Source organism: Diutina rugosa (genome assembly GCF_008704595.1).
Source record: "Diutina rugosa strain CBS 613 chromosome Unknown scaffold38_size132560, whole genome shotgun sequence".
NCBI classification, from domain to species: Eukaryota; Fungi; Ascomycota; class Pichiomycetes; order Serinales; family Debaryomycetaceae; genus Diutina; species Diutina rugosa.
In genome coordinates, this window is record NW_022995203.1 from 2,465 (window position 1) to 25,528 (window position 23,064).

Here is a 23,064-nt window from a genome sequence, read left to right on the forward strand (position 1 = left end):
GAATCGAGTTCAACTACAAAGATATAATTCAAGACTCAAAGATTACAGTGAACGAGAAAAGATAACCCACAAACACATAGACTGTTGTTGAACTCGATCCATAAGAGTGACCCGCTCTTTCGGTGAAAACTCAAGACTTTGATCAAGTTAATTTTTTAGTAAGCTAACTAGTCCTTTTTATGTTAATCGATTTAGCACATGTGATAACCTGTAAGGTGAATGTCTTGTGTACACGCATTCCGCTTGTATACATGGTAATCCGTTTGTGCATGAGGACTGTCAATTTCCTGTCAGTCGGATGACATCGAGCAGGCACTAAGTAAGATTGTGTTTTTCTATTGACTGGATACAAGCCACCGGAAGGCAATGTTCAACTTAATTCAGACAGGACTAGTGCAATAAGAAGGTTAAAAAGTTTAAAGAGTTCTACAACTCTAGGGACATAAGTATGCAGTGGTGGCGACTTTTGAGTTCTCACCCTTTTGCTTGTGCGTCGTCGTGAAATATGGAAGTCGGTGCGAGATTATATGGAAGTAAGTGGAGCTAATTGTCTGACCTGAGTTGCTATGGGCCGATGAGCTGATAAAGCACATATTGCTAACCGAAATTTAGTGATGTTCAATGAGGATGAAAGGTAAAGTTTCGCAATATTTTGACAGGCAGGCTTGACGTTTACTCAATTTTAGGGTTTATTGGGTAGTGGTAACTAACGAATTTGAGTTTATCATTTAATTCCTACTTCAGTCTTCTAGGTGGTGGCGATCTCGAGAGATCTAGGGGGCTATTCTGAGCTCATTCCAGCTACTATAAGAATGCTTGATGTGCCATGATTTTTTGATTAAATATGGCCAAACGTAATCGGAAGAAGAGAAGACGAACTCGACCTCACGCTCAAACTGAGCCCTTTACACCTCAACCGACACCTTATGGATATCCCCCAGGGCCTTCTGGGTCTTCGACGCCTCATGGGTCTTCCCCAGAACCATCTGGGTCTCCGACGCCTTATGGGACTCCACGGAGACGTTCTGGGTCTAGCCCGAGACCTACTGAGCTTCCAATTTGGTCTCAACCTGGACCTTCAGACCTTGTACCTACTTGGCCTCGACCTGGAGATTATAAGGCTAGAATTCGAACTGCTCCAGTTATGACTCCAGAAGAGGCTCAAGCCCAAAAGGATGCTAGCGCCGAGTCCGAAGCAAAATATCAAGCTATGTTGCTTGATCAACTTTATCCCCCCTCAGAAAGTGATGCCGAAGCTGATGAAGAACACGCAGCCAGAGCCCAAGCCAGTATTGAGGCCGAAAATAAATGCTGAACTACACCACTACTATTCATGAAAACTTGGCCCAAGTTTTTGACCAGAATGGGGTGAACGAAGGCGTGCTCCATGTGGTTCGTCTGAACTTGGAGCGCCTTCAAGAGATGATGCGGCGTGATACAGCGGACGAAAGTATTGTCGTCAGCATTCTTTCGTTGAGCTTTTACATGGTTTCTCAACAACCGTGGTCGAATTCGCCTACTGTGGAACAGCAAAACGCATTTCGGAATCTCTATGACCTTTTAATGAACTGGGCTTTCGCAGCTGAAGAATTGCTGGTTAACACTCAAATAACAAAAAGATGGGGCTGTGGGGTAACAACCCGTAATGAGCGTCGTGTTAACTATGGCTGGCTCTTGTTGTCAACGCTAGCTCGTTAGGGTATGTACTTGAAATCTATGTTTGTTCAACATTTAGCACTACCAGAGTCACACAACTCACTCTGACAAACATCAAACTACCGATGTAGACTTAGCTTCTCCACGCACATTCGTCATAAACGCTAAACTTTGGCACTATCATCAACCACGAAATAAAAACAGACGGCTTGTACGGCGCTTTTGGTGATTTCCATGGCGAGGAATTTGTAAATTGTCGATTTTTCACAAATACAACCAGTCAGATGTTGCCTGGCTTGGAGCTTATTCTTGATTGCCTATTTTGATATACTGGTCACGCACACATTTGCCTCCATTAGAATGTCAAACAATGATACCAAATTAGTCTGTTGTAATTTCGAAATATCTATTCTGGGGGACCTTTCGCCCACGTTTGATGTATATACATGGCTTGCTGGATGACTCGAGTATATACGAGCTTTACAAGTCTTCCAACATGATTTCTTTCAACTCTTTATCCATACGATCGTTGTGTTTCAGCACGAGTTCTTTGGTACGACCAACGGTGTTGAAGTAACCCACAACGTTGTTGATACGCCGTGCCAAATCAGGGTTCTCGGGCAAGTGATTGACGATGTCGTAATGGACAACGAGACACTTTTGGATGTCACTGACGTCGTTTTCAAATTTGATGGCTTCGTCGGTAGCTTGGGGGTAGTTCTTGATAACGAAATTAGTGTCAAAGGTACCCAGACGGGTGTTCATGAATTCTCTGACCTCGTTCTTAATCAAGGTGGTGATCAAACCCTTAGGGTAGCTTTTGTGCTTCTCATCAAGGTCCTGTAAGAGGTAACAGTAGCGGCGGGTTTCGTCCTCCTTTTCCTTAGCGATAAGTGCGGTAGGGTCAATGACTTTCACCTGCTTGGCCGGATCCAACTGCTTGATCTGCTTAGTAACTTCGTCGACAACAGCGTCATCGGTAACGTAAGGAATCACGTAAAACCGGTAGTGGTCGTTGAGCTCGTGGTTGACCAACTTCGACCGACGTTTAAGCCCGGTTCTCTCTTCGTACTCGCGGAACTCGCGTTCTGATTCGAACAGGGTTTGCGGCTTCTTCTTGTCCATTTTGCCGGTGACAAAGTAGAGCACCACCCACGAAAGCACCAACATGTAGAAAAGGTAGCGGATGCGGGGCCCGTCGCCCTGTTTCTTGCCCGGCTTGGGCGTCTTAATCGGGGGTTCTGGCTTGGTGGAGTTGGAGCGGATCGACGCCCAGGCGACGCGTGACGCCATCGCCACGGAGGCGTTGGTGGTCATACGCAGCATCAGCATCATGGGGACCCGGGGCTTGGTGCTTAAGGCGCGTATACCGACGACCCACGGGGCTCGGAGGAGCTGGCGGGAGAGCATGGTGATGTGTACGGGCTTTGAATGAATATCGTCGCGCGATATATGGAGTGCGATCAACGTTGCGAGCGAGGGGTCGCACAGCGCAATAACGCCATTGTCGCTTTAAGATATGAATGCACATCCAGTCAATGTCAACCCAGCAGTGTTTATTGAAATTGCTCTCTGACTAAGTGTTAAATCACTAGTCTTTTGATACAATTGATGTCTTCAATTTGACAAACGGACACCTCTTCTAGGCTGAAAGCCATTACAGTCGATGGTCTCTTAATTGGCCTATATTGTGTCAACCACCGATTTTCAACACAATGAACCATCTAACTACTTGATCTAACTGACACAGGGTATGCCTATGGGTCATTTACACTATTTAACAAAATATCTCCTTCAAACTATGGTTGTGCTAAGATTAGTGTACATTGCTACCTTCCTCTACTCCTACTTGCGTCGCTTTTTGCTCGCCTCCTCCAACTCCTCCCAGATCTGTTCGGCCTCGTCGTCGTTCTCCCGCTGTCTCTTTTGCTTCTCCTCGTACCGCTCGTCTTCGATCTCTTGCAATTTGTCGTCGCCGTCGAGGACAATGACGTCCAGCACTTCGAGACCGACATACACCTTGGCAAGAAGGCTTCGGGTGGTGGCACGGAACACGCGGAGGTACCGGTCGAGCCCGCCCGTGGCCAACACGTCGTCAAACACCGCCACGCCAAACACAGCCCCGGTGTTACCCCCTTCCAGATACTTGCCTAAGAGACGGCACAACGGATGGAAAATGTCCCCTGCCAGTGCCAGGTGTTCTCTCCATCCCCTGGGGTCAATCTTCGTCAACAGGTACTTCGCCACAAGCAGCTGGGCGTTGGTGATGATCACGGCGTCGCCATCGTCAACCACGGTAAGCGTAATAATGGGTTTGTCGCACACCTTCCAGTGGTGCAAAGGTTTGAGGTCTTTTGTGAAGTCGTACACTCGGAGCTCGCCGTAGTGGGTGCCGACGACGAGCCTGAAGTCGCCGGGCAAAAACCGTATGCGGCGGGGCCAGATTTTCGGGCTGATATCCAAGTGGTTGGGCGGCGAGTTCTTGGCGGTGTATTTGACGTCGACCGAGAACAGTTTCTTGTCAAGTTTCTTGGTAAAATCGTCGTCGGAGTCCCATAACTGGGCCACGGTGATGTCGAAGTCCTTACCCCCATACGCCCACACCCCGGGGGTTTCCGGGTTCACCGCCAAGTCCGAAATCTCGTTATCGGTAAGTTTAACCTCAATCGGGTCGTGGTCAGGGTCAAGGCTCACGATAAGCGCCAGGTGTTTGAGTACCACCACCACCGCCTCAAGGGCATCGCCAAGGTCGCGGAAGCACACGGGAGCTTGTAGAAGAGGAATCTCTCGAAGCAACTCGTATTCGTCGCTCAAAAGATCATAGATACAGAGCAGTTGCCGGCGTAAAGCGACGATGAACGTATCTTGGATCACGGCGAACTGGAGGATATGGTTGCGCTTGGAGACGTCGCCGAAGAATTGGGTGATGCGGCGAGGCTGCGGGGCATCCTTGCGCGAGGTATCGGTACGGGCGACACAATCGATCTGCTTGAACCCCCCGTTGTCCTGACAGGCGACAAGAAACTTCATGCGATGGCCATCGCGCGTACTATCGGTCGAGGTGATGGTGCGAAGGTTGACACAATTGGCACGCTGAGGAATCGAACCAGACACTTCAGGTGGCCTGGGGAGGAAGACACGGGTATCAGATAATTTAATAGATTTCGTGGCTAGGACGATTGATATCCATACCTTGCGACTTCCGCCCATACTATTTCAAAGACTATTCAGGTATGAATGGTATTGAGTTTGCTTGAATGCCTTGACGCCAGTGCGGAAAGGGAAAGCCAATATACCGTGTTCAGTTTGCAGTATACTGCTGGATTAAGTGGCTCAAATTTGGCTACTTCCATCGATATTATGCATTCCTTGAGTTGTGGTAGATGATGCCACAACCTCACATTATAAAAGCCATTTGTTATTCTTTGGAGGCCATATACTAGTTCCCAGCACCTACACCACTTCAAACTGATTTGTCGTGATAATCTATACTCATAACTAAAAGGGATACCTATTCGAACTTCATCGTGTTGCTCAAGGTGCCGATCTCGGAGATCTCGACCTCGACGACGTCGCCGTCGTTCAAGTACTTGGGCGTGGGCATCCCCATCGCCACCCCCAGCGGGGTACCGGTCATGATCACCGTCCCCTTCTCAAGGGTGGTCCCTTGGGAGATGAACGAGATGATCTTGGGCACGTTGAACAACAAGTCGTCGGTGGGGGTGTCCTGTCTCACTTCGCCGTTGACTCTGGTCTGGAGGTGGAGCTTAGAGGGGTCGGGGATCACTTCCGACGACACCAACTGAGGGCCGAGGGGAGCGTACTTGTCGAACGACTTCAGGAAGCACCATTGGGGCACGCCACCAGCGTACTTAGGGTCGCGTTGCCAGGTTCTCGCCAGCACGTCGTTGCCCAGAGTGTAGCCAAGCACGTAGCTGAGGGCATCTTCTTCGCGGATGTTCTTGCCGGTCTTGCCGATAACGACACAGAGCTCGCCCTCGTAGTCCAACTGGTTTTCTTGAGCCAATTTTGGGATGGGCACGGGACGCAGGTGGTCAGCAACACAGGTCGAGGGCTTGTAGAAGATCAGCGGGTAGGGGGGCGGGGTGCGGCCGCCTTCCTTGATGTGCTTCATGTAGTTGAGGCCCACACACTTGATGAGGGGGACATCGGCAGCAGTCAACGGGCCAAGCAATTCGTCGACGGCCAATTCTTCGTCGGTGACCTTACCGTCGAACACCAGGCCCTGGATCACTCTGGCCTTGAGGCCACCTTGAGCGTGGGCCTTAGCGACATCGACTTCTGACGCCAACACGGGCTCGCCGAGGTAGATCTTGCCGTTGTTGACGAATCTGATGAGTCTTTTCCAGGGGACAGTGGTCATGTTTGGTTTGCTAGGGGGGTGAGGAGGAAGGACTATCCGGCAGCGTTTGTGAGCTTTATACCATGGCTACTATCGGAACATGATACCGCCGCAGTGTGGGGTTCCGAAAAAATTCCGTCACCAGCAAGGTGGTAACCAATTCCGCCCCTTCCCTTACGAGAGAACCCTCTGAATAATGGTGGAAGTCAATCAATCCATCGGAAATGTTGTAATTCATGCTCCATTTGAAATTAGTTGATACATCTTTCATTTATTATCATGATTTGGTGGTGGCTTCAGCTGATCGCTGACTACTATGAAGTGCGCGCTACTGTTAGTACTATCGGAGCGCTCCCCCGAGAGTGCGCGCTGAGTCGCATCCATCTTCCTCACTCACAGCAATGGACCCCGCCTACGTCGCGGAACCTGCCACCTACGTTTTGCCATGCATGGAGTCCACGTTCCGTGACCCTACCAAAATGGTATAGCTTCATGGTGATGCAGCTCAAACAGGCGTAAGGCATATATTACCTGAGACTGTGAGACACCCTGATGCCGTTGCCTGCAAACTGATCACGAGATCATTTGAAACACAGATGAGCTGTCCTCATTAAAGTTGGAGAATTTGAATTCCTTTTTCTTTTCTCAACTTTATGGTGGAGAGACTACCAGCCATTCTCCGTCGGACTTGGCGGGTAAGTCAACTCCGGACACAGTTTCCGTACTGCTATTTGTCAGCGTAACCCCCTCAGCACCCCTCGACACCCCTCTCCTTGACTACGTTAGCAGGAAGAAAAAGAAATCCACAACGGGCACAGTGATGGTTGATATTTTCAAGGTACTTTACGGTATTCGCTAGTGATGAGTCGTTGGCTCAAACTGTGATATTAACTAATGGTACCAGATGTGGTCAGGCCTTGTCTATGCACTGCACTTGCTTAATCTACCGAAGATAGCGGCTAATTTATACTTTCCGTTTGTGCACTCCGACAACTCCGTCTTTCACGTTTCGGAAAGTGACATCTGCTGGAGACGATCTCCGAACATGTACGGAATCGCCTACCCCACTCACCGGAGCCAACCCCACTTTTTTCTTTGTCCAGCGCGTCTCAGCCGCACCCCGATCAAAATTTCGCACTGGCTATTGTTCCGCCTTGACGCTCTCCAGCGGTAAAAGATAACGCCACAGATCTCATTTACAATGCCGTCCTTCTCTTCCCTATACGTCATAATTCAATTGCTTGTCATTGGTATACTCATTGGTTAAATTCTACCAATTGATCACCAGACTATTCAGGTTCGATTCATTTTTCGGTATGAGGTCCCTCCGTTGCGATTGCCGTGAAATATTGGCCACCCCCCGCACGGGATCAAGTTCCAAACGGGTGGGGGGTTGGTGTTGTATAAAAGCAGTTGGTGCTGACGTTTCAACGACACAGAGACAGAAACAAAAAGAAAATCAACAGATGGCAAGCTTCGACGACAAACACGCCGCCGACATAGCGGTGAGCGACGTCCACTCAGACTCGCCCGAGACAAAGCTGATGACGCCCGAGGGCGAAGAGTACTTGTTGCAACGCCACGGCACCCTCGACTTGGACCCGATGCCCCGGCCGACCCCGGACGACCCGTTGAACTGGCCTACGTGGTACAAAAACCTCCAGATCATGCAAATGGCGTTCATGGGGTTTCTGGCGACGTTCATGGCGGCGGGGATCTCGACCGCCTACGAAGACATGGCCGAGCGTTACGGCATGACCGTCCACGAGCAGCTGTACTTGACGAGTGCCATGATCCTTGCCTTTGGGATTTTCCCGCTTTTCTGGGTGCCCGTGATGCAGTGCTACGGCCGCAAATGGTTTCTTGTCATCCCCTCGTTCTGCTGCTTTGTCCTTAACCTTGGTGCTGGGTTCGCTAAGACGTACGGCCAGCAGATGGCGACCCGAGTGCTTGTGGCCATCTTCATCTCGATGGGCACGGCTGCTGGTGGCGGGCTTGTGCGTGATTTGTGTTTCCTGAAGGAGCGGGCGTTCAAGAACGGGTGGTGGCTGATGGCGTTCATCTTGGGTACCCCCGCCGGCCCCTTCTTCTGCGGGTTTATCCAATACCACTGCGGCACCGACTGGATCTACTGGGTGTTTGCCATTATGAACTTCGTCCAGTTTTTGATGTGGTTGCCGATGAAGGAAACTTTAAGAACGCCGGCGCCGTTTTCGGTTAAAGTGTTCTGGGCTCCGTTTAAGCAGGCGGCCAACATCAACGTGTTGATGGCGGTGATCGCGGCCCTGATCACGTTTGCCTACAACAACGTGTGCCTCGTGGTGTTGAAGCCGATCCTGATGGCGGCGTTCCACCTCAACTCGCAACTGTTGGGTCTCAACTACTTGTCGTTAATCATCGGCCTGGTGATCGGCGAGATCTTAGCCGGGCGGGTCAGTGACTGGTGGATGCAGTACTGTATCCGTAAGCGCGGGGAAAAGGTGATTGTCGACCGGCTTTGGCAAGGCTACATTGGCTTTATTGTGTGCATCGTCGGCCTTTTTGTGTGGGGGGCGTTTTTGGACCAGGCCGGGTCTACGTGGAATGTGCGTCCCTTAGTGGGGGACGGCATCGCCGCCGCCGGCAACAACATCGTCGCCACCGTGCTCACGTCGTTTGCCATCGACGCCAACCCCACCCACGCGCTGGACGTGGCGCTTTTCCTCAACTTTGTGCGGCTGACGTGGTCGTTCTTAGCGCCGTTCTACCTCCCCGACATGTTTGAGCGCCTCAAGTACTTGGGGCTGGCCGGGTTGATGAACGGGTTGGTGTTGGTCTTTGGCGCCGGGTGCACTGCCGTCGCCCACTGGTTGGGTCGTCACAAGGCAGTGGCCGTGGAAAAAGTTTGATTGATACAATGATAGTAATACGACTAAGTAATGAAGTAAGATGATTCGAACAGAAGGTAGTCCAAGCCGATTTTTCGATAGTTTCCGATATTGGCAAAGCTTTGAATGTTTGGATTATCACTAGTTTTCCCAGTAATTTCCTTGTGGTCGTCGTCCCTTCAACTTTGGGGGTTGCCTACGCTGTGCATGTGAAAATGGCGTCGTACAAAAACGACGGACAAAACTCTTTAAAACTCACTCAATATCAGGTAGCCAAACACTCACAAATCAAACGGTCTTGGTGTTGCGCTTTACCCTCGATGGCGAGATTAAGTTTTGTGTCTAAGATCGAGATCACCAGTGGCGATCGCGTATTCCCGTGGCGATCGCGTATTCCCGTGGCGATCGCGTATTCCCTCCAATGGAATTAGACTCCCTGATGAACGAGGCTTGTCTCCACCCCGCAAGCCTAAAAATCACGAGTCTAACCAGCATTACGAAACCATATAGACAAATCCTAGCAATGCCAACTTATGATAATGGACGTTTTAAAGGCCCTACAGGCATTATCCAGTTATTGTATAGGCATCACTGAGCATGCCCGAAGGCCATCAACGTATGCGGATGTGGCGACGCTAATTGTCGAGGCATCGGATACGCTCACATGCGCCAGCACCTACAGCCCACATAAGAGACACCCGCTTATCGCTCGGCACATGACAACAGTCACTGCTACCAAACGAAATAGCACGGCGTTAGTACAGCTAAACAACAACAAACATACTACACTTTCCCTTTCTCTTCGCTGCCAATATCATTCGACTAACCCCCGTTTATCTTGGCGGGGTCGGGTATCGTCTATCTCGTGTCTCCCAGCAATCATATGGCGGTGTATGCCTCATGCACGCTGCCACCCAAGTTTAACTAAGGGGTGGCCCGAACTAAACGAAACTGGGTGCTCTTGTCGACCATCTCAAAAGAACAAGGCATCTCCTTCATTCTCTGACTTGCTACTCTGTTCTCTATGGTATATTATTTTAAATTTCCTGGGCATTTGGCCATGTTGTTTCCATACACATGGTGTGCGGCATTTCTATTGTTCTCTAAACAGCGGGCGCTGCGAGTCGATCAAGCAAAAAAGCCCCCCTCCCGCCGTCTACATGTGCCTTCCCCAAGCGACGTTGCCGAACGTCGTATTCCCCTGGAAACGGACCCATTACGTGCCAGAGCCATCAGCCCGCCCCCTCCCGCCACCGGGGGCCTAAACGCGTGCGTGGATCTACCGGTAAATAGCTATCTCTGCCCCGGTAAACAACCCACGCCCGTGGCCACAAAGCTCATCAGTGCCGGATTAATTGTCTTTCGGAAGCGCGGATGAAACGACGCCCCTGCTCCGGCTTCCGTCCCCCTCCCTGCTTCAGCCTCACACCGCCGCCTGACACTTCCCACCAACGGAAACCCTATCAACGCCGCTGACAGCCATGGGACGTCCTCGCGTCCGCTCGTGTGCCAGCTGTAAGCGGCTCCGCATCAAGGTAAGTACACCAGTCCTCCTTGGACAGTGTGTGTTTGTATATTAACCGTCAGTGCAATTTGGAGCGCCCCCAGTGTGAGTATTGTGTCGCCACCCAGCGGCGGTGCCACTACCCGGACGACGACGCCAATGCCATCACGTTTGTGCTAGCACCGACAATGAAGCCCGAACACGATGAGTCAGGGGGTAAACCGGCTAACTCGCCCACCGTCCAGTGCCTCGTCAGCCCCCTGGCCACCAAGCTCAATTTGCCCCACACGGTGATGGGGATGTCCGGGTTTGAATTGCGGCTATTACAACACTACAACCAGTGGGGGGAACGCTACAACCAGTCGCAGGACCTGCGCCAGTTGGTGTTGTGGAAACAGGTGATGCCGCAAATGCACATGCTGAGCGTGCTCATCAGGCGGTGTGTGTTCGCCTTTTCCGGGATGCTCGCGCTTGCTGATACCGCCCCCGAGGTATTGTGGAGCGATCGGCTTGACGATACCGCCCCCGCATTAGCTCAGCTCCACCGGTTCTCGTTCGCGTCGTTTGACCACCAAGTCCAGCTTACGCTGGAGCTCGTGGCTGCTCTACAGAAAAATACTATATCTCCCGAAAATCTCGGTCAATTGCTTGTGCTGACGCTGTTTGTGATGATGGTGGTGGGGTACTTGCCGCTGATGCCGATGGTGGACTTTGAGCGGCGCCAGGGCGACTACATCTCGCTTTTGGAAGGGACCAAGGTCACCCACTGGATGGCGTACACCCGCTTGAAACTGCCGGTGCTCGAGTACGGGATGCTGCCGCAACTAGAGATGCTGGAGTACTCGGTGCTCCCACTTTTCAAACCGTATTTCAGCGTGATGGACGACGCCGAACTCACCCCACCACGGGTGAAACCGGTCGTCTTGGACACCCTCGTCGTCCTCAGCCAGGCAGTGTACGAGTGTCTGCACCAGTGCACCGATATCCCCTTGTTCCGCTTCTTCTACGCCGCCCCCTCTGCTTGGTACACCTACGTCTACGACCAGCACTTCGCTGCCCTCGCGTTGGTCAACTTGCTCTGCGCCACGCAGCTTCTTGTCGGCTACCAGTTCGACCGCCAACACAACATGCAAGTGGAATACATGCGATGGTACCGCCAGCACAATGTGGATAAGTACGGTGATTGGCGGTTGGAACCCGATCAACACTTGTATGAAGCGGTGGTCACGCAGGCACTCCAATTGACCTACACCGACCTCAAGACGTTTGACCCCTGTCGCCATGTCGCCGATCAACGATGAATCTATCATCAATTGTATGTATATTTTGTCAATAGAACCGGACGCCATTAGCGTTCGAAATTCCTTTCTATTTACGTAGACGAAGATCTCGTTTGAGGACCAAACATCTGTTTCGGGTGGGCGAACGTGTTCTTGGCCTTGTCGCCGCCAAGCTGGCAGTCGAGCTCCAACTGGTTCAGGTAGGGCTCGTTTTTAGCCAAATGGTCCTTGACCAAGTCGGCGAGCCCCGCGATGAACACGGGGTTATCGTTGAGCGACTCCGCCCGCTTGATCTTTTCCGGGTTCTTACACTCCTCCATAAGCTCGATGTCGAGTTCGTGGAGGGTTTCGATGTGGTCCAGCGTGAACGCCACGGGCACCAACACGATCCCGGGGATATCGTCTCTCTGTTCGAGTTTCTCGGTGATCTTGGCCGTCTGGCCTCCAAGCCACGGCTTCGGCCCCACTTGCGACTGCCACACGAGACGGTAAGGGTTCAGGAACTTAAGCTTCTCCATGATCGCGTACACGGTGGCGGCGACCTCGGCCGGGTACAGGTCCCCCCGGTTGACGATCTCCATCGGAAGCGAGTGGGCCGAGAACAACACCACCACTTTATCCCGGACGGCGGCGGGGTACTCGTTGAGCTTATCGGTGATGTTATTGGCGAAGGCGTCGACCAAACCGGGAAGTTGGGGCCAGCGGTCGATGAACGACCACTCAATCAGTCTCTCGGGGTCCAATTTGAGCGTCTGGCGGTACAATTCATTCATCAGCGACCCCAGCGTCGAGTACGAGAACTGGGGGTACTGCGAAAACGCCACCGCCCGCTTGACGCCGTCCTGCTTCATCTGGACCAACGTGTCCTCCGTCAACGGGTTGGCGTATCTGAACGCCACGTAAGGCTTATGGGGAGCCGTTTCCGGGCTGGTTTCGTCCAAAATACGGCACACCTCGCCGCACTGGTACTCGGACCATTTGCGGATGGGGGAGCCGCCGCCGATCTCCTCGTAGTGTTTCTCAATGGTAGGGGTTCTTCTGGTGGCAATAAACTTGGCCAAGATGTTCTGGAAGCGGCCAAACGGGATCAAATCGCCGTCGCTGAAGAGGCGGAAGAGGAAGTCGTAGGTCTCTTTCACCGTCAGCGGACCCCCCATATTCATAAATACCACGCCCGTGGGCAGTCTGGCCGGGCGGGCCAGCGTCAGCTGCCACCGGATCGCCAGCCATCGCAGCACCGATGCAAACACGCCTCTCATGGTGGAAATATATGAGTGAGTGAGTGCTGTCCAAATTGTCAGTGAGCAGCACTCCGCCGCGGCTTTAAAGTGGGACGCGGAGACCGAGCAAGCAACGGACGGAAAAAGGCTTAAAAAGCATGTGCTGCCGCCGAGCATTGTCAGCTTCAATCCGTGAGATAGTTGAGTATTTAAAAGTGTTTTTCATCAGTGATTTAAGTGGTAGGTGGTTTACTTATCATATGAGATGAGATGGACCACTAGGGGGGCGACACAAGGTAAGCGAAAAGTAAGTGTTTGAAAGTGAAAAATTTGAAATATGAGGGATGTATGCTTTGCTGTAGGTGTATAAGCAGTGATTCAATATGCTGTCGAGGTGCATTTGTCAGCTACAGATGGTCTAGATAAGTATTAGTGAGTGCTCGCCACCAATGGCTCCGCACTAGATTGCTCTCCAGTAATTACGGCACTCGAAGTAATTTGAAATTTCAAAATGTCGTTTAGATGGGCTTTTGTTAAGTTTTAGATTAATTTAAATTGAAAATTCCATTATGCTATGACGGTGATGGTGGTGGTGACGTCGACGATGAGCCATGCCGGGTGAATCATCGCGCGTGGAAACGAGTACGTACACCAGATGTGGTGTCACTATCGACATCAGCATTTGACTTAGGGACCGGTTTTCAATCATCTTTGTCGATTATAACGGAGCCGTGAAGAGACCATACACTGGGCTCAATCAGTCGTTCATTCTGCGTAGTATTGATGAATTTGTTGACCAGATTAGCGATAATCATTCTCCAATTGTATAATCATGCGGGGACGGGGGCGGGTTTAGTCAACCCCTTAATATTTAGATCGGCGATGCGTTGTTCGGTGACTGCCCACAATTTAACCACTCGTTCAAGTTTCAGTTCAAGCACGGTGGCATCGACTTCATCGGGTTCTTCTCCCTCGCCATTGGCATCAGTAGTGATCTCGTTAGCGAGCGACGACTGGTCCTCGTCATCGGGAGAGTATATGGTAATCTCCCCGATATTATCTTCTTCTAACCGAGCGCCATCGATTTTCAGCACACCCAGAGTATCCAATACTGGGTAGGGAACTCCCAGATAGGTAGTGGTTTCGCTTAACGAAAGAATAGCCCGATTAACTAACCGGTAGCACTGAGTTCTCATTGAGAGATCAAACAACCCGCGAAGCTCCACGGGCAACGACGCCACCCCGGCCAGCAGGGGGTCGTAGCGGAAACACAAGAGCAGCATCGTCACCTCGAGCTCGTGGAGCAACTTATACAGCAGCAGCACCTTGGTGATCAAATGCTCGCGGACAAACGCCAAAATTTCGGAAAGAAAGTCATGGTTTTCGTCGTCAATGCCGTTGTCTTCGCCCTGTTTGTGAGTTCTAATCATTTCAATGAGATTTAGGCGCAATAGCTTAAAATGGAGTAGGTTGTTAGCATCGAGCACCAGGGGGAAATACTGGGATATGGTGGCGATGGCTTCGGTTATATGACCTTGAAGTATAAGCCGTTTGATTTGTTTCCTCTGAGTAATGGTCAGATAACCCTGGGTGATGGCGGTGGCGGTGGCGACAGGGGGGGTCTGGCGGCGGGGGTCCAGCGGGTCAATAGCGACGCCAATCTCGTTAGCAAAGGCTATCGCCGCTGCTTGAAACCCTTCCTGGATGAAATAGTTGAGGATAAGCTGGTCAAGCTTGTGTTTCGGCACCGCCATGGCAGTCGGTACTTTACTAGAGATAGAGCAGTAGTGGTGGTAGGTAAATTGAGTGCGGCTTTATGGTTACGCAGCCCTGGGTAATTGCTCTCTCATAAGTGCACGAATTGTCGCCCCTTTTTTTTCTCTGCGATCGCGTCCCCACACCATCTGTGATAAGTTATTTGGTTACGCAGCCCTGGTGGTGTCTCTTTTTTTTTACCTAATTGCAATCTCCGCGCTTCCCCCCCTCACAATAAACAACACCTCATACGAAGCACTTCCCGGGGCTCCCTTATCCACATATCCGTCGTTTTGGCACCTTTAAGGTGTAAACCAAAATGAGCTCATTTTTCTGGCTAACTTCCTTAGAAGAATTCCCTCGTCAGCGTGATACGTCGTTCACTTGTTTTTCTTTCTCTTTGTCACTACTGGCGCAAGCATGACACCGGCTCCGGCGGTTCAGGTAGAAGCCGATCGCGCGGACGTGTTAATACACGTCACCCTTCAGGAAATGGCGCTCTAAGCATTAATCCAGGAGTTCCCAACCAACGGGCCAACGGGCCAAGTGACACCTGTTTGCCGTTGTCGTGGAGGCTTTTCCACGATCGGTATATTTTGTCGCGGGGACGCCATAGCCTTCATTATGTCATGTTACAGAACAAGGGCAATAAGGTCGGGACACACCACCTCAAGCTTTAAGGGAGTGGTCGTTATGGTTTATACTGGACTGGCAAATTGCTTGTTGGCGTCACGGGTTTGTTTTAGTGGCGGTGATCCCATTGGGTCAGAGCGTGTCTGGCGCCTAAGTGGCGCTGGAGTCACTGTCACTGGTGACGTGAGGGCCAGGGGGCTTAGGGTCTCAGGACAATGCAGCCGAAGTCCGATGGTGTCATGGCCCACGCTGCCTACGCCTAGTGATTGACGCTGTCCCCATTTGCCTGGCTATTCTTCTGCACGGCGCCAGTGTAGAGGTCATAGTTCTTTTCCCAATCGGGAAAGCAACCGCGGACCGCGCCTACCCCGGACGGGGAAAAAAAGCACCGTTTAGCCCCCCCAGCAGGATAATTTGAAGGGTGGGGAAACGGCGACACCTGGCGAGGCATAGAAATACACCGTTGGATCGCCCTGCACTTTACTGGCATTTTATTTGCTGTTCGATAAAGTTGACGCGTCGCTTGTCCCGTTCCAGTAATAAACCCCCGTCGTATCCCAGCTAATAAAACCCGGACGCTATCCCCATTTGATATCTAAAACTGTCGGATCCCGCTTGAAATCACACGACATTTAACCCGTGATGGTGGCTGCCTCAAAGCAATACATGGCCCGGGAGATGGTCAAGGTCGAGGCGATCCTCAAGAAGCGCCTGCTCGCGGCCCCCGTCGAGCTCGGCGAGTACCTGGACGCCAACCACTTCTTCCAGTGGAAGTCGCAGTTGCTCCGCCTCGCCGGCAAGGGTACCTACTGGTTCCGCCAGTACGTCGACTTTTTGTTTGACGGCACGGGGGCGCTGATGACGCTGGTGTTGGCGGCCAACGACCCGCGGGCGCCGCCGCCGATGCTCCACGAGAAGCGCCTCGAGCTCACTAAGGTGGATACGTACCGCCGCAGCGTCTCCAACAACTCGAGCCGCCACGGCAGCCCCGCCCCGCACCCTTACGGCCAGTTCCACGACTCCCACGCACCCCCTTTGCCTCGACTCCACAAGCCCGCCCGGGGCCTGCTGAGCGAGCTGGACGAGATCTTCAGCGAGACGCTGATGGCGGAGCTGAACGACACCAACCCGCTGACCCACGCGCTGGCGCTGGTGGCGCTGGCGGCGCCGGTGCCGCCGGAGTTGGTGCCGCTGTACGACAAGGCGGTGTTCCACTTGGTGCGCAAGACGACGTCCCACCTGCTATGGACCCAGTACAAAAACGCCCCCTCCGCCGACCAGTTGATCCGGGAGATCGTCGACCGCTTCGGGCGCTACACCCCGCTCATGGCGCTCCAACTTCTCACCGAGGACCCCATCGCCGACCACCTGGGCCGCGCCTGGGACCAGGTCTACAACACCCAGATCGAAGTCAAATACGGCGCCATGACGCTTTCGCCGGAACAGTTCACCTGCGTGCTCATGCTCACCAAGTTCTCACCGCAGATGCGCGCCGAGGTCGTCAACCATTTGCAGCTGAACCACTTGGAGTGGACGATGTGGAACGTGTGCGCCTACATGGACGGGCGCCGTCGGCTGGAGCTGGAGCCGCCGCCGCTGCCGCCGAAGAGCAAGCCGCTGTCGCTCCGCTCGTTCAAACTGCCGTCGATCCGCCTGTTCCGCCTCAAGCGCGGCTAGGCCCCATTAACCACCATTTTCTTCATTTCATTAGGGGTACATTTCAACAGTCACATAACCATGGCAACTTAGAGCCATGACGAATTTGTTAGCTCATTAGCAAATAATAAACGTGAGTTTGGTCATATTGCGAGGTTACAGTCTTGAGCGGTTAGTGGTAACTTTCCTGATTAGGTACGAAAGGGTCGTGTAGCCAAGTGTCCATGACTCCAAACCTGTTCACCCTTAGTAAACACCCTATGGGGCACCGTAGGTTCCGAAGTGAAAGGCTACCAGCAAGAGATGACCATCCCCTGCTGCTGGTCCAAAAGAATCTAGAACCCAATAATGCCGTGTGAGTTTTACAGTGGCATGATTATGAACGGTGGTGCTGACACCCCCAGTGACAGAGGGTGACAGGAGGGAGAATGTTCCAGGCGGATCTGGGACAAAGCCGGTGGCAACAAAAGAAACTTAAGCTTTCAAAATTTTAAGTTAGACATTAAATACAATATGTCATCTCCCAGACTCGAACAGCCCCACTACTCCCAGGTTTTCGCGTTAATCTCCTGTCGTTGTTAAAATTGGTAAAATAGTGAAAAATTCTCAGTGCCAAGCCCATAAACATGCAAGACCCTTAATATTTACGTGAACACCGAAATGTAAATAGCATGGTGCAACAGTACGAAAGCTGGTACGTCGTATAATTTGATTAATGATACTTCAATTCCCCTACTACTAACCCCTTAGTGCGACCCTCAAAATCTACCCCACCCCACGCACTCCTTCTTAACTGCCACATAAACAACACCTAAATAACAAGATCCCATTGAATCAAGCGCAAAAGAGATTTATCAAATATGTATACCCATCATGTTTCAATATATGTATTCTAGTGCACAGTTTCACCATTAAATCTCCAAATCGAGGCCTCAAAAAGCCCGATTGAGCCACACTTTCACACCTTCATTTGCGTCGCGCCGCGGTACAGGTCCCACACAATCTACACGCCAAAGTCGCGCTTAGATCCGAACACGTATTTTACCGTCGTCCCACCAACTCCGCCCACCATAACCTTCTGCCACCACACACAGGAACGATGGCGTTCCACAAGTCGTTTGTGCTTTTGCTGTGCACGTTCCTCGGGCTCGTGTGCGGCACCCTCTACCTCTACCTGCTGTTTGGCCCCCAGCTCGCCCAGCGGTTAGACTACCTGGCGACCGATCTGAGCCAGCTAGCGCTCTGTGGCCTGGTGGGCGTGGCTCTCGCCGGTCCTGGCGCCGGTAAGATCGTGGACTCACGAGGGTTCCTGCTTGCCATCGCCGTCGGGGCAGTGGTGATCGCATTGGCCTACCAAGGGCTCCGCTACCAGTACCTCGTCGGCGAAGCAGCAGCACTGGTGCCAGTACTGATGGCACTCATGTTCTTGATCGGAGGAGGGCTGACGTTCATCAATCTGGCCACGATTAAGTGCTGTGCGGTGTGTTTCCCGTCAATTCGTGGTGTCGCTACCCTGCTCCCCTTAGCTCTATACGGGCTTCTGGCGATGGTATTCAGTCAAATGGCGCTGGTGGTGTGTCCCGGCGACACCGCCAAGTTCCTTGGCTTTCTTGCTATTCTGGTGGTGGCAATCACGGCGATGTGCTTGCCGCTGATCTGGTTTGTCGACCGTATTGGCGTCGACGCTGTTGTCGGTACCGCCAAGACGACCACGGAAACTCCTCATGTAACCAGCGATAAAGAGAAACTGGCCACCACCAAAGCCTACGCCGCTAAGCTTGAACAACCGTCGCTAGTGTCGTCGCCTCAATTCTGGGTGTTTTTCATCGTCCTCGGCCTCGGCGCCGCCTTGGGACAAATGTACATTTACCTGGTGGGCTACATGGCCAAAGCATTGCTTCCTAAAGGCACCTCAGAGAAGATAGCTGCCAAAACGCAACAGGGCCAAGTGCTGATTATTCTGGTGGCCAACTGCATTGGCCGCATCGTTGCTGGCTTACTAGGGGACTACGTGGTGCTGCGTAAAGTGCCTCGGAGTCTGCTATTACTTATCCCCACTCTGGGACTTGTTTTCAGCCAGTTGCTTGGTCTTACCATCAGTGACGCCTCCCAATTAATGGTGGCGCTGTGGCTTAACGGCTTCAGCTATGGCTTCCTCTTCTGCGCCATGCCCGCAGTGGTAGCCGATGTGTTCGGCTTGGAAAAGTTTAGTTATAACTGGGGGGTGATCAACTTATCGCCGATCGTGCCCCTGTACTTGTTGACTCTGTGGTTTGGCAAAGTGTACGATGCCAACTCCGAGGTGGTGGTGATGTCGCTGGCAGACGCCGCCACCGCGGCGCTGGTGGTGACCAAGACCCACCAGTGTCTCCACGGCGCCGGGTGCTACGCCCAGGTGTTCCGCCTCACCCTGTGGGTGGCGGTATTGCTGGTGCTTGTGGTGTTGTTTTACTTCAGCCGGCGCCGGTGGCACGCCGCCCCCGTGGCCTAACGGCCTAACTGGCACGGTCTAATTGGCACGGCTCAATTGGCACGGCCTAACTGGCACTGAAAGCCCTAATTATATACCCCGGCCGTGCCTAATATATTTCCTTATAGAGTGAGTTTATCAGCATAATCGAATGATGCATTGAGTAAATCGTAATCAATAGCTTGTGTTTGAAGCCATCTTTCGTGACATTATCACAATGACATCTGACATTGTAAGCATAGCTTAGGAATAGAGGTGAGTAAATTGATTATCGAAAGCTACTGGTTGTAATCTTCACCGAATCAACTACTCACAACGAGTTGATGCTATATCCTGCACATAAGCCACACTCACAATGGAGATGGTGGGTACCTCATTAAAGCATAACATTAATTCCCACGTTTTGAGACTACGATGCCAATTGATTGAAATTGGATACGCTTTTTAATACCATTACTCTTAATTCCTGCTACAAACGACATTTGACTCCAGAAGATGCGCTCGCTTGCTCACATATTAGCCCATGGTTGACGATGTCTCCAACTTCCTGATGACACCAGATCTATGTCATTTGCTCAAGGCAACAATAAAGGAGATGAAGCAAACGTTTCTCATTACATTCATCCTCAAGTTTAGATGAATAAGTCTTCTGGAGGAGGAAACAATGCCCCCGGAAGAAGAGACCACGTTAAGTCTATAAACGACCCCACCATTATTGCCGATGACGTTCCCGACTTTCAGTACCGGCCGCCTCCTATTCGGGTTGTCAAAAACTCGCCGCCTATTGGTTCACTTCAGCTTGGAGGTAACCAAGCGTTCTATGATCACAAGCCAATGACTCCTCCCACGCCTCAACCTGCGAAAGATGTCTACCCATACGATATCCTCCAACTGGGAACTGAGAGTCCTAGAGACTCCTCCAGCCAAACCACGACTGCCACCTCTAATCAGGGATTGGTTGGCAGTAAGCTGACGATGATGGTAAACTTGGAGTCTCGGTCACACAGAGGAGGACTAGTACCAAAGGTTCAAGGCCCATTTAGACGAGCAATGTCAGTTTCGAGCCATTCAGGACTGGCTATGCCGAGAGTTTTTGCACGCAGAACGGCGATCCCTATAAGGGAAAGATTGAGGATCCTCAGTCCCATTGAAAAACCATTCAAGTGTCAGTGGAAAGGCTGTAACGATGAGAGGATCTGGCTGACCAAAACTCTCTTCAGAAGACACTTGCTTTACCACTTTCGATTCGATAAACCTGTTCTCTTAAACCAAACCACACGAATGGTGGAAGTTGACTGGCGGTCAGGTAGATGTGACTGTGGGTTTCGGGGGCCGGCGCTTTACTTTGCTCCTCACTTATTCGAAACATGCCCGTTATATCGTCATAAAGAACAGGTGAAAGTTGGCGTGGCTGTCGCCTCTCATCAACAAGATCCAATCTCACCACCTCGACGCAAAGGCTTGTGATCTTTGAGGAACCTCAAGGCATCTCAATTTCGATTGGTTGATCTGGTTCAAGTAAACTATGTCGTGAAGAAGAGCTTTCGAATCAACATCTGCTTTGAGTATTAAAGAAGGCTACTCATCAAATAAAAAATTGGCGGATAGTGAACATCAAGTTGAGGATACACCTCAACGTAGCAAAATTCAGGCCATCGTCATTGCGAACTTGTTTAGATCTCAGTCCGTTGAGCATCTTTGATTGCATTGGCATTGAGGCCATCATCCGCCTCATACCGAGATCTGATAAGTGCTTTAGATGAATGCTACACGAAAGTAGACTCGAATAGACGATCCAATGACCCATGCAGACGCTAACAAGTGATGTATCATAGCCTACAACGATTGTCGATATCTTCGTCAATCTTTCCGTTGTTGATCGTTTTGTGAAGTTTAATACTCATCGTAGATCATGGATCGACATTTCAATGAGACTACCTAATTGGTCTCGACAAGTTTTACAGCTGAGTCAGATTGAGTCACCTAACCTCATAGGACCACAAGCACAGCCTGCCTACTTCCCCCAGACCGATTGAACGTAAACACACGCCATTGACGTTAAATGGTCGTTGTTTTCATCTACAATTTTGGTTAAGCTAAGGTGTACATTAGTCAATAACTTACAACTTAGATCTGGGGTCCAACTTCTTGAACACCCCTTCAATGGCGGTGGCCTTCATCATGTTCCCCTTCAACTTGAGCTTACCGTTCATGAACAACTTCTGCCCGTTGGCCTCGCCGTTGGCCAACTTGACAAAGTCCTCGTCGGCCAAGATCAACTGGACGTCCGACTTGGGCACCTTGTCGGCGGTGGCGACGGTGCCGTCGTTCTTCAAGTCCAACACCCACGACTGGGTCTTGCCGTCCTTGTTCTTCAACGTAAGGACAATGACGGCCTTGACCCCCTTGATCGCTTGCTTCTTGGTGGGCTCGTCGACGAGAGCACCTTGCAACAATTCAAAGAAAGGACCCGATTCGAAACCTTCGACGTTAACAGACATATTAAGTGATTTGATAAGAGAAAGGCCAAGTGGCGGAGGGGGGCGCCGTCTTATATCATGGGCGAGAAATTCCACGTGCACGCTCGCTTGCCCCGGCCCCTTTTCGGGTGGCGCCCTGCCTTATCGGCGCTAGCTTTTAGTGCCAACGCTGAGGGGCACGTCGTCCTCGGTCTACGGAGATCGCTGCATATGATGCCAGTTGGCTTCGGAGTTAGTTCGGAGGTGGGGGGAAGTGTCGGCCGTTGCCGACGTTATTGAGGGGCTAGTGCTAGTGCCGAACCCCTCGATCCCTACTACTCGTGTGTTTGGTTCACTTCCCCCCCCAATCTATCCGCGGAAGGCGAGGCGTGGCTGCCGGGGCAAGTAACGCTTGCCCGCGGAGTCAGGGAGCGGGCTGCCCCTCCTCGACGCCAGTTGCCGTTATGGGAGGGCGGTGCGAAATGTGGGGGGTCGGTCATGGCGGTGTCACATGCACTTCCCCGCAATTTTGCGAACGTCGAGCGGGAGAGGCAAAGACGTTATACGTGAGATGAGAGCGGGCGTGCGTGGTGACGCCGAACCCCGAAAGGCGGGGACGGCACCAGCTTAGTGAGGGTTTGACCTTGTAGCCTCGAGTTTCGGGTCACTGAAATTTCGGGTCGACTTTTAGTGTTCAAGGTCACAGGCCGATTCAGCAGTGCCGTGTAACTTTAGTTAAGGGATAATGGCTAGGGGTAACCGTTAGCTGTTTATTTGTTTTAACAAAGCTAGCGCGCGCTCACTAACCTTCACCCGCACCGTCTCACTAGCAATTAACAATTAATTGTTAGACAGGTAGTCTCACTGGAAACCAGGCCAGATAATAGCCGTCCTACTTCGGGCGACTACCTTTTTTGTGTGCCGGTAACACCGACGTCGACATCAGCTTCGGAAAAATCACACCCGTTGCTTCCCCAGGGGGAAGCCTACCCCATATTGTCTTGATCTGGGCTTCATCGTCTCCCCCAAGTTATTTCGCACGTGAATGGTGCCTCGGCACCATGTGAAAAAAGTCCGAACTCGACCACCCGTAGTCCACGCCACCACCACCATTATAGCCAAAACGAAGCAACTGGATGTGACACTACTCTCTATAACAACCCTATCGACCTCTAATATCGTCATTTCCTCGGTTCAGTCG

At 51.7% G+C, this 23,064-nt stretch overlaps 12 protein-coding genes across 12 annotated transcripts; 6 read left to right on the forward strand and 6 right to left on the reverse strand. All coding sequences in view use genetic code 12, as the record gives it.

Annotated features, from left to right (window-relative positions):
• Nucleotides 1-844: 844 nt before the first annotated feature.
• On the forward strand, nucleotides 845-1,315 carry DIURU_005074 (uncharacterized protein; the record flags this gene model as incomplete). The annotated part of the gene is made up of 1 exon (XM_034158016.1): nucleotides 845-1,315. One exon carries the CDS (start codon nucleotides 845-847, stop codon nucleotides 1,313-1,315), a length of 471 nt encoding a protein of 156 aa, XP_034010071.1.
• An 821-nt stretch (nucleotides 1,316-2,136) lies between these two features.
• DIURU_005075 (uncharacterized protein) lies at nucleotides 2,137-3,066 on the reverse strand (the record flags this gene model as incomplete). Its single annotated transcript, XM_034158017.1, has 1 exon — nucleotides 2,137-3,066. One exon carries the CDS (start codon nucleotides 3,064-3,066, stop codon nucleotides 2,137-2,139), a length of 930 nt encoding a protein of 309 aa, XP_034010072.1.
• A 435-nt stretch (nucleotides 3,067-3,501) lies between these two features.
• Nucleotides 3,502-4,686, reverse strand: NSA1 (ribosome biosynthesis protein; the record flags this gene model as incomplete). The annotated part of the gene is made up of 1 exon (XM_034158018.1): nucleotides 3,502-4,686. The coding sequence occupies one exon, from the start codon at nucleotides 4,684-4,686 to the stop codon at nucleotides 3,502-3,504; it is 1,185 nt and encodes a 394-aa protein (XP_034010073.1).
• A 481-nt stretch (nucleotides 4,687-5,167) lies between these two features.
• DIURU_005077 (uncharacterized protein) lies at nucleotides 5,168-6,040 on the reverse strand (the record flags this gene model as incomplete). Its single annotated transcript, XM_034158019.1, has 1 exon — nucleotides 5,168-6,040. The coding sequence occupies one exon, from the start codon at nucleotides 6,038-6,040 to the stop codon at nucleotides 5,168-5,170; it is 873 nt and encodes a 290-aa protein (XP_034010074.1).
• Nucleotides 6,041-7,485: 1,445 nt separating this feature from the next.
• DIURU_005078 (uncharacterized protein) lies at nucleotides 7,486-8,907 on the forward strand (the record flags this gene model as incomplete). Its single annotated transcript, XM_034158020.1, has 1 exon — nucleotides 7,486-8,907. The coding sequence occupies one exon, from the start codon at nucleotides 7,486-7,488 to the stop codon at nucleotides 8,905-8,907; it is 1,422 nt and encodes a 473-aa protein (XP_034010075.1).
• Nucleotides 8,908-10,578: 1,671 nt separating this feature from the next.
• DIURU_005079 (uncharacterized protein) lies at nucleotides 10,579-11,691 on the forward strand (the record flags this gene model as incomplete). The annotated part of the gene is made up of 1 exon (XM_034158021.1): nucleotides 10,579-11,691. The coding sequence occupies one exon, from the start codon at nucleotides 10,579-10,581 to the stop codon at nucleotides 11,689-11,691; it is 1,113 nt and encodes a 370-aa protein (XP_034010076.1).
• A 71-nt stretch (nucleotides 11,692-11,762) lies between these two features.
• On the reverse strand, nucleotides 11,763-12,929 carry HEM15 (ferrochelatase; the record flags this gene model as incomplete). The annotated part of the gene is made up of 1 exon (XM_034158023.1): nucleotides 11,763-12,929. One exon carries the CDS (start codon nucleotides 12,927-12,929, stop codon nucleotides 11,763-11,765), a length of 1,167 nt encoding a protein of 388 aa, XP_034010077.1.
• A 791-nt stretch (nucleotides 12,930-13,720) lies between these two features.
• Nucleotides 13,721-14,644, reverse strand: DIURU_005081 (glucose-induced degradation complex subunit; the record flags this gene model as incomplete). The annotated part of the gene is made up of 1 exon (XM_034158024.1): nucleotides 13,721-14,644. One exon carries the CDS (start codon nucleotides 14,642-14,644, stop codon nucleotides 13,721-13,723), a length of 924 nt encoding a protein of 307 aa, XP_034010078.1.
• A 1,276-nt stretch (nucleotides 14,645-15,920) lies between these two features.
• Nucleotides 15,921-16,955, forward strand: DIURU_005082 (uncharacterized protein; the record flags this gene model as incomplete). Its single annotated transcript, XM_034158025.1, has 1 exon — nucleotides 15,921-16,955. One exon carries the CDS (start codon nucleotides 15,921-15,923, stop codon nucleotides 16,953-16,955), a length of 1,035 nt encoding a protein of 344 aa, XP_034010079.1.
• Nucleotides 16,956-18,033: 1,078 nt separating this feature from the next.
• Nucleotides 18,034-19,425, forward strand: DIURU_005083 (uncharacterized protein; the record flags this gene model as incomplete). The annotated part of the gene is made up of 1 exon (XM_034158026.1): nucleotides 18,034-19,425. The coding sequence occupies one exon, from the start codon at nucleotides 18,034-18,036 to the stop codon at nucleotides 19,423-19,425; it is 1,392 nt and encodes a 463-aa protein (XP_034010080.1).
• A 615-nt stretch (nucleotides 19,426-20,040) lies between these two features.
• On the forward strand, nucleotides 20,041-20,871 carry DIURU_005084 (uncharacterized protein; the record flags this gene model as incomplete). Its single annotated transcript, XM_034158027.1, has 1 exon — nucleotides 20,041-20,871. One exon carries the CDS (start codon nucleotides 20,041-20,043, stop codon nucleotides 20,869-20,871), a length of 831 nt encoding a protein of 276 aa, XP_034010081.1.
• A 653-nt stretch (nucleotides 20,872-21,524) lies between these two features.
• On the reverse strand, nucleotides 21,525-21,905 carry DIURU_005085 (SCP2 sterol-binding domain-containing protein; the record flags this gene model as incomplete). The annotated part of the gene is made up of 1 exon (XM_034158028.1): nucleotides 21,525-21,905. The coding sequence occupies one exon, from the start codon at nucleotides 21,903-21,905 to the stop codon at nucleotides 21,525-21,527; it is 381 nt and encodes a 126-aa protein (XP_034010082.1).
• Nucleotides 21,906-23,064: the final 1,159 nt, after the last annotated feature.